Raw genomic sequence first — 9711 nt, forward strand, 5'->3', positions numbered from 1 at the left:
AAAAAAAAAATTACATATATATATATATATATATATATATATATATATATATATATATATATATATATATATATATATATATATATATATATATAGTCAAAACGTTGGTTAAAAACAAAAGCAAAGTAAATACCCCATCATCATCCAATGGTGATTAAGGTGGATCCTACAGTTGCTGGCTTACAAAGTACAATGAAGACAAGGCAGCCCGTTATAAAATATTTTCTACTTAATATCAAATAAAAGATTGTTTTAACTAGGTTTTCACTTAAAGAAGTTACTTAACCTTTAAAAAAGTTTGTTGGCTTGAGGAAAGAAATACAACATTATGAATAAAACTGCAAAGAGATACACAAGTTGTTTTTTTTTTTGTCTACTTACTATGAAATTAATCAGTCTAAGAAGTAGCACTTTTTCCCTGGAAAGGTATAATGAGAAACTTTTCACAATTTAAAGTTCAGAGTACCTACTAATGACAAATTTGAGTTTGTAAATAAAAATCACATTGCAGTAATTTTTGTTCATCTGATATTAAACAAAAATACACTGTCACAGTACAAAACTCATTATATTCATAATATATTCATATTAAAATTCATATATAGCAGTAAACATAGATACACAGGTTAATAAGGAAGAAAATAAGAAAACAGATACAGTGAAAGACTGGAAGAAGAAAGGTGAAAAGCTTGACCTTTTGACCATCCAGAGGACTCCCTACAGAAGCATGAGGAGACCCAATTTCCTGTAATGGCAGAAAAAAAGAAGTGAAGACTAATAATAGAAATAAGAATCTAGCAAGATTTCTCATTTTTTATAAGTGAGGTTTTTGTGGTAGCTACATTTAACATAGAAAACCTTCTCAGATACTGATGGCAGATCCGTTTCTTAATAGACACAAGCGTTTACTTGGTCCTTTAAACTTGTTTTAAAAAGCTTACTTTAATATGGAGACTACATCTGCAAACTCCAAACAGAAGCAGTGGAGATTAAAAAACAGCCTACATCAAATCCATGAAGTGACTTTTTTTGGTGGTCGCAGAACAAAAACAGCATTTTAGGTTTTCTGCTGATTAGTGATTTATAACTATAGAAGCAAAAGAAAATAAAGACAGTCTTTTCTGTACATAGATATTTTGACTAGATATTAAGACTGAACCTGGAAATATTCACTAGGTATTTCAAACAATTTCAGAGAAAATGTATTTCTCTACACAAAACTGTTTTTCATTAAAGCACAGGACAGGAAAAACAAAGATACTTGAAAGGGAATAAACCGAACAATAAGAAAATAAAAAGAGGTTATCCCTGACTGAAATAATTCCATCCATCACTTAACACAATGTCTGGCACAAAGTATGTGCTCAATAACTATAAATAAAAGAATACTTTTCTTTGGCCTACCCTCTACTTTCCACAGAATTGATCCCAAGAATGGTGTCCATAAAAAGCATGGGGGGAGGAGACCTAGTAATTGTCATTTTTCTAGGAAATCCAAAGGAGGAGCACAGTACCTGATTGGCTGTTTCCTCTTCTGGCTCCTGAATATTAAAGACAGTTGCACTGTCAGCACCTAGTAATCGACGAGCCATTCTTTCTTCATATGTTAGCCTCTAAATGAAGTAAGTCACAAAAAATACAAAATTAGGAAAATCACAATTATATACTGCCCCGTGAAAAAGAATTTTCAAAACCAAACAAGTTTTGATGTTATCTGTAAGTATTCTCTCCCCCACCTTGAGATAACCTGTACGTAAAAGGAATCTGGCTCTTTGCCTTGCTGCAGTCGTCCTGCCTTTCACCTCCCCTCCTGGTCCAATGGCCTAATCCAGTGTTGGGAGATGGTGGTAACTAATCTTGAGAGTCACCAACTGCTATAGCACAAATTTAAGGTGAGTAAAATAAACACCAAGGCAGAACACACCTATAAAACGTGTCATTGTCCTTAATGATAAACATTTAGACTGGATGGTCCTCCGCTTTGAGGGTCTCACCTCAGAGCATTTTCCTAGGCTGCTGTAGAACATAGGTGAATGTGGGAAAATCTAATAATCCACAAAGAATGATTACACATGGCTGAGTCAGCAAAAGGCCTATGAAAGATACCTGCCAGTGCTAATATCCACAATTCAGGATTCTACTCAGAGGCACACTGCTTGCCCATCAGGCAAAGTGGTCAAGTTTTTGTCTCTAGCAACCAGCACTTTGGATTTGGCCAAAACCATGTTTGCTAGGCCATTCTTACACAAAAGAAATGCCAGCATTTTTGTTATGTCTGTTGGGCTGATTCCTGCTCTTGAGTGTTGGTTCAGAATCGCTGTAGAATTATAGTTGGGGAGGTAGTTGGGGAGGAAATTTCAGGGACCATTAGGGGCAAAACAAGCATTTGAAAATAGAGAATAATTAGGCAGAATTTAAAAAAAGAGTACAGAAGTTATTTCAGATAAACTTCCAAACTTCTGAATATAGATACAAATTCTATTGGAAACTCTCTAATCAGAAAAATATGTTGGGTAAATTTACAATTTCCAGTAATTGCTGGTTCCAGTCCCAGCTGAGACCGGGAAGTGAAACAAGTCAAGTGCCAAATGACAAATAGTCCTAAAGTTCAAATTATTTCATAAAGAGAAGCAGAGGACGTGAAGAGGTGGAGGTAGGTGTCTGTTGCATGGAGTGTCTCAGTCCAGTATGTTATTATTTAAACTAATTTAACCACGTCTGTTAAAAAAAAAAAAAGTTCAATTTTCAAAGAGAGTTTTAAATGCCTGCTCCCTTAAAAGCCTTCCCAGTGTTTTCAAAGAGGACTGTATTAACGTCAAAGGGAGGACTAATTTCCACCCTGTTCCTTATAAGCAGGAAAATACAATTTGAAATCTAGCCCTCACCAGAATTCACCTGATACCGTTAGAAGCCAAACTGACTTCACAGTTCTGTTTCTAAGCACTATTTCATGTATATACAAGCTCTAGCTACAGAAGCCAAAAATGAGGAACAGGATAATATGTAGCATTAAGAAAAAGTTGTTTGAAGGTCCCATATTCTAAAAAGGGGAAATCTTTCTTGTTCTTTTAAACTCTGAAATGTGGAAATCTATGGGACTTATTGTGAATGTCATTCACTGCTAGATAAACATTATATATATATATATATATATATATATACACATATAAAATATGTATATATAACAAATATATACACTGTGTACATATATTATACATAGTATACTATAATAACTCATAGAAGTCTTACTTTAGAGAACCTTAGTCCATAATGAATATTTAAACAACAAAAAAGGAAAAAAAAAAGGTGAGATGGCTTTCTTTACCTGGCCTGAAAAAGTTCCCATAAGTGCTTGTTTTCATCTTTCAGAGGCTTTAGTTTAGTTGACAGAGCCGGGAAAACTTCCAGAGTATGTACATATATACATACAATCACTTATTTCAGGGAGCAAATGTTTTCCCTTTGTGAAACTCTTCTATTCTCAGTGAATAATTAACACAAAATCTCATTAGAACTTTAATCTTCCTGAACTCTGATTAGGATGTCCTAATAATTAAAATCATCATTCAACACCCCTCCTCCGTTCCCCACCTTTCCAATCAAACATGGTGTGTTCTCACGTTTTTTATTTATCAACACTTGATAATTAAAATTCCTAGAAAAACAATTAGCATAGAGAGCTTTCTACTCTGAAAAACGGTGTCTGAGAGGGAGACTTTATACACAGAGGCCCTTTTCCTCTTGTACTTAAGAGCCAAACAAATTTTTCTGGTGCTAATTCTATAATAAAGCCACAAAAGGCTCCTTTCCTTTACTTGGGAAATCTTATTTGCCAGACTTGCTTTTCCTGTCCCCTTATTCTGATGTGATAAGAAAACGGTCAGTAAAAAGCAAAGAAAAAAAACTGATGAGGAAACATTTCAATCTAATGGAGAAAACACACACACATTTTTAAAACCATATCTATATAACTACAGTTCTGCAGCCTTAAAACATGATTTTTTTCTTGAGTTTAGCTGTCTTGCCCTGACAAACAAGAACAAGATTGTGAAACAGGCCCTTAATCTTTCAGATTACTGTGTCAGTATCTAGTAATCGTCTAGTAGAATAGAACTAGACGTTAGCAATCGTTTCTTGAGTAAAGGTCTTTTCTGTGTCTAAGCAGTGCGTCATCGAATCCCAATTCACTGCTTTGGGGTAGATACAAATCATTCCAGCACACCTCCTCCCCCTCCCCCCACCCCTCCCAGGGACTTGTTTTTACTAAGTACTAGAACATCAGGATTCCTCATTTGTTCTACTCCAGACCTTTACATCAGCCCTTCCCCCCTCCATCTCCAATGTGCTATCTTTGTTCCAAGGATGGTGGCATGACTGGGAGGAAACAGGAAAGGCCTAGTAGAAGGAATCACGTTCACTTTCTCCCTTTTCCCCATATTCCAGCCACAATACTAAGGGGAATTTTGATTCAGGGGCAACACAATCAATTTTGTGGACAAATCTTTGGAACCTAAGCTTTAGTGAAGCGAGGAAAAGAGCTCCCTGATGTGGGGTGCTAATATTCCAAGTCAGCGCCCCGCATCTCTCGCAGTACCGGCTGGCCGTTGTTCAGGAGGTCCTCCTTGAAGCGAAGCTTCCGTTCCAGGTCTTGAATGACAGCATCTTTTGTGCCTTGAATCTCCTCATCAGAGGCGATTCTTGCAGTCCTGTTGGCCTTCTTGGGAAATCCCCTGCAGGACAAAAGCACAGGCTGCCTCGTTAGTGGTCAGGCGCACACATCCAAGTCAAACATTCAGGTCCCACAAAGAGCACAACGCGTCCGCGCGTCTCCTCCCGCTCTTCGTTTTTATGCTACATGTGTTCCTACTAATTATGGGAAGAACCATGAAAGCCGGTTTCAGTGTTCAGGCAACACTAATTGGAAGCAGTTTTCAGAGGACGCGTTCAAGTACCTGAGGGGAGGGTTCCTCAGTGGTTAGACCAATGCCCAGGAGAGGGAGGCAGCGATGTCGAGTGAACACATGAAGCGGTTGGTAATCAGACCCAGACTTCAAATCTGGCTCTGCCTCATGTTAGGTTGGTGGCTTTGGGCAAGCTTAACATTTCTTACCAACAGGTATAAAAACTTACACCGCATATGACTATTGAGAGGATTTGAAAGAGAACTTATTCATTTCATACTTTCACAAATTCAATCCTTCTGATCCTTCATAATCAGCTTATTCGACAACAGTGCTCAGCCCACTCTAAGCAGATATTAGGTGTACTACCTTCCCTTCTGTCCTACCTTGATTAGGGTAGGCTGATATTATAGGATGAGGTCCATTTTACACTGGAGGACCCTGGAAGGTCTGAAGGTCCTGTTATGCCGGGTGCACCCCAAGTCCCCTAAACCTGCAGCAGAGCCAAGGGTCTTAGGTGACACGCCAGAACCTTTCTTTCCACGGCCACGGGCCTTCCGTATCAATGCCCTGAGCCACATGAGCAGGGGGCACTGGTGCTGGACGCTTGATGGGTGCGGCAGAATCAACTTTTGCTGGTGCCCTAAGCAATTTGTTCCTATTTCTCCTTTTCCCTCACAAAGTCATGGGCAAAAGATTAATGAAAAATGGAACACTGTACCAGGGAGAAAAATGAATGCCCCTACCTACCCATATCACCAAAGATGAATTTGAAAAACAATGTTAAGTTAAAAAACAAAACAAAAACAAGTTACAGAGAACATATCCAGTCACTTCCGTGTACAAACAGGCCCAATCTGAGCAGTCTGCTGTCAGGACAGGGGTGCTCAGAGAGTGGTCCCTGCACCAGCAACACCAGTGTCACCCGGGAACTTAGAAATGTGGAGCTCTGGCCTCACTGCAGACTCACTGAGTCAGAAGCTCTGGGTGAGTCTGGTATATATGAAAGTTTGAGAAACAAATTTAAGGAAACATACGTAAACTATAAAGAGAAGAGTGAGTAACTCAAAAATTCAGGGCAGTGGCCAGCCCTCAGGGAGAGTAGTAGATGCAACGGGGGCGCATCACATTGGGAGCTTCAAGGGTATAGAGACAGGTAAGACTTCCATTTTATTATTCTTTGCACTTACACACTGTATATACTTCATTTCTTATCATATATTTTATGATAAGGCATATTTGAGTTAAAAAAAAACCCAGGTTTATTGTAAATGTGTCAAGGCATCGTGTACCCGCCTGACTTCCCTTTGTTGATGTGGTAGACGCACCAGTACAGCCAAGGCTCAGCACGCCCTCAGCTCCCCCCCCCCCGCCCCATTTTAACCAGCAGGGCGGGGAATGAATGAGAGCATCACTAAGAGCGCAGAGATGTGAGCACCTGCTAACAGCTCTGACCCGGCCCTCAGCAGTGACACAGGTTTCCCCCTCATCCAGAGGGAGAGCTAGTGTGTCCCTGTGCAACCTTCTGAAAGCTGAAATGGCATCAAGCAGAAAAGCAATTACCCTTAATTTATATGGAAAATTTTCTGAGCTTACCCATAACCCCCAAATAACCTATCAATTCATACCAAATACACTTAATTACATCCAGTTTGACACTAAGTAACACCCTTACGAGTTCTCCTGGGCTTTTCTGATACCTGAGGACGTATCTTGCTCATGGATGCACAAAATAAATCGATAAAGCACATTTGCTCAGACACAGTTTAAAGCAATGGGGCTTGATGCTGAATGTGGTTCTGGGAAGGAGATGGGTGGGGCCACTCTCGCTGCTGGGGTGCCACTGCCCCTACCATGGCTTGTGCAAAACAACGCTGAATGCTGTTTTCACTTTTTGCATATTTTCATAAGTGAATATCCTCTTCGGGTTTCTTTCAGTTAGCCAAAACACGTATTGACGGTCTTTCGGAAATGCAAAGTGACCGAATGTAGACTTTGGAAAAGCGGGGGGGTGCCTCTACCATGGACTCCCGCGGTCCTGCCCCTGGTCTTCCCAATAGCCATGCGTTCCTCCTGTCCACTCCCCTTTGTTTCCTTGCTGAACTTCCCCTGCTTCTGTTGGGTGGTTCACCCTTCAATGTGCTTAGAAAAGGTGACCCTCACTGCCCTCCAAACTCAGGGGTGATCTACCTCAGTCAGTCTGAGGGGACCCAATCCCGGGCACAGTGATTAGTCCAGCCAGACGCAGGCGGTGGAGCCCTGGCCAATGAGATTGGGGGAATGGAGGTTGGATGAGTGTGTGGTGCTCTAGTTAGAAATTTCCCACCTCTAAAAAGAAACACAGAGGGAGAAGTGCCCCTCACCTTTCACTGGCTACCATGGTGTCACAAGTGTAATTGCCAAAAACCGCGGCACCTATTCTGTGATCATGAGGGGAGAACCCACAACATGCCAATGACGACAGCTTGGAAAGAAGACCCTGGGCTCCTGATTATTTTGACCTACCATGTTTTAACCAACCCTATTAACCTACCATGGAACTGCCTGACCCCACACGTTTTATGGACATTAATAAACCCCATGCATTTAACGTGCTGGTGGCTGAGTCTTCTGTTACCTATAGTGGAAAAATTCTGATAGCTTTTCCAGGTCTTTCGAGTCATTTGTCCCTGAAGTTCAAATAGGATGATGTTCAAGACATTAGTTTTAAAGAAAGAAAATACTGTGATATCCTGTGTTTGTAATATCCAAATGGTCAGTCAAACTTGAAGTTGTATCTCACTCACTGGAAATGGATCGTGATTTTGAAGAAGCCAGGCAATGAGCCTGAGACACATTAGCAGCACGAGCCACAGGAATCACGATTGACAACCTCAGTTTTTAGTACCACCCAACCACTTAACAAAAATATATGTAGTTTGCCAGTTTTCCTGAGCCTGGAGTCTGTCTCCCTTCCTCTCTTTGTTGGGGCAGTGTCACCAGCCTTCAAGCTTCAGTTTAATGTCTCCTCGGAATGGAGGACCCTAAGTCTATGCCATTACTTACTGGGACATGTTTGTTTTCTTCATAGCACTTATCACGTGATCATTCTCTGTTCTGGTCAGTGGTCTTTCCCTCATCATGCCTCTTTCGTTCATCACAGTGCTTGTCAAATAGCAGACCCCCAAGTAAGATTCATGGAATGAGTAAATGGATATACTATCTCCACTTCTGACCTGTCTCTACCTTGCCTCCTCAGGCAAGAAAGTTTGTGCCAGAGCCATGTGACTCAAACTACATGTGAAAAGTCAGGCTGAGAACAAGTAAAAATTACACACTTTTGGAAATAAAGTTCTGCTTTGACTACAGCCTTGCATCTGAGAACTAGAAGAGCTAGCTCTCTGTGGCATCAGATAGTATTGGGGACATGCAGGCTCCCTTATTACTGTACGCCTGACCACAAACACCAGTTGCACAACCATGCAATGATGAGCAGCCTCTGATGACAGAAGGCTTCCCTGTGTTTCTGCAGGCAGGTGACACTGAGAGCTGTGTTCCCTGCACAAATGCAACAGAAAGGGGCAAAAGGGCAGAACAGATCCCCTAAACGAGAGGCGGAGAACTGTGTTTTTAAAAGACAGCCTCAAGTTCTCCTGAACAAGTCAACACCTATTACCTATTTATGACCTAGTAAGTCCTGTTACTTAAAAAGCATTTCTCGGCATAACCTGACTCTTAGGGGACCTCAGAACAACTGCTCTGGGACATTTCATACAGGGGACGTTCACCTTGGTTTGGGTTTCTGCCATCCAGGTATGTTATTATTTCAGAGTACAAGTAAAATTACTCTTTGATCCAGATAAAAGCTCCCGGTCACTCTGGGTTTCTTTTAACAAGCCAAATCCCTCAGCTCATGCAGATCCCCAACATTAGGAGAGCATTTACTCATCCATCCCCACTTCCCCCTATTTTTCAGACATTATTTTCCTTTACTTACAGAATTTAAGGTACACATATTTTCTTGGTTCTGAGCCATTACCACTGAAATAAAAATCCATCAACTGAAAGATTTTTAAACGTCTAACAGTCGTAGCACAAATATTCACTGAGCATCTAGCTTCATCACTACAGTCTCAACACCATTCTGTGTGATACGGTGAGGACAGCCAGATCGTAAAGGATAATCTTTGATCACAAGAGGTTAATAATCATGTTGGAGGATAGGGAACAAACTATGGTAGCAATTGTAGGTGCAGTGGGAATAAAAAAGGACAAAAGAATGCTGGCTGGAACGACTGCTGAAGACTCCATGAAAGAGGAAGCATCGGAGATCTTGAAAGCAGACCAGGGGGGAGGGGTTCAGTCAGCACCACCACAGGCACACAAGTCAGAATCTTTGTTGTGTTCTCCTTGAATGCCGTGTGGCTTGGGCTAGTTACCTAACGGCTATCTGCCTCAGTTTCCTTCTCTGTAAGATGTGGGTATTAGTAGCATGGATCTCATGGGATTACTGGGAAAACTACATGAGCTAATATATACAGCACTTAGATCAGGGCCTGGCCTGGGAAGAGGAGCTCCGGAGAGGCCATCCAGCATGGAAGCAAATCCCAGAGACAGGACTGGCCGAGGAAAACAGAATGAAAGAGGAAAAGGCATTTAAAAAGATGCCAAGAATTCTTGGCCAGAGTTTCCAAGAATGTGGAAATAACCTTTACTGATTGGCGTTTTAGTACTCAACTCTCTTTTATGTGCTAGGAACACAGTGTGGACCAAAACTGAGTCACTATACTCACAAAAATGCTATTCTATGGCGGGGATGGCAGGGGGGTGG

The 9711-nt window shown here is 41.0% G+C and overlaps 1 protein-coding gene across 1 annotated transcript in view; it reads right to left on the reverse strand.

Moving 5' to 3' along the window:
* Window positions 1-9711, reverse strand: part of PALLD (palladin, cytoskeletal associated protein) — a 374196-nt gene that overhangs the window by 25171 nt on the left and 339314 nt on the right. The window contains exons 13-14 of the mRNA XM_019665498.1: window positions 4595-4730; window positions 1515-1613 (exon numbers count right to left, since the gene is read on the reverse strand). Coding sequence (XP_019521043.1) covers window positions 1515-1613; window positions 4595-4730 — 235 coding nt within the window. The remainder of the gene's footprint in view (window positions 1-1514; window positions 1614-4594; window positions 4731-9711) is intronic.

Source organism: Hipposideros armiger, unplaced genomic scaffold (assembly GCF_001890085.2).
Source record: "Hipposideros armiger isolate ML-2016 unplaced genomic scaffold, ASM189008v1 scaffold_444, whole genome shotgun sequence".
Classification (NCBI taxonomy): domain Eukaryota; kingdom Metazoa; phylum Chordata; class Mammalia; order Chiroptera; family Hipposideridae; genus Hipposideros; species Hipposideros armiger.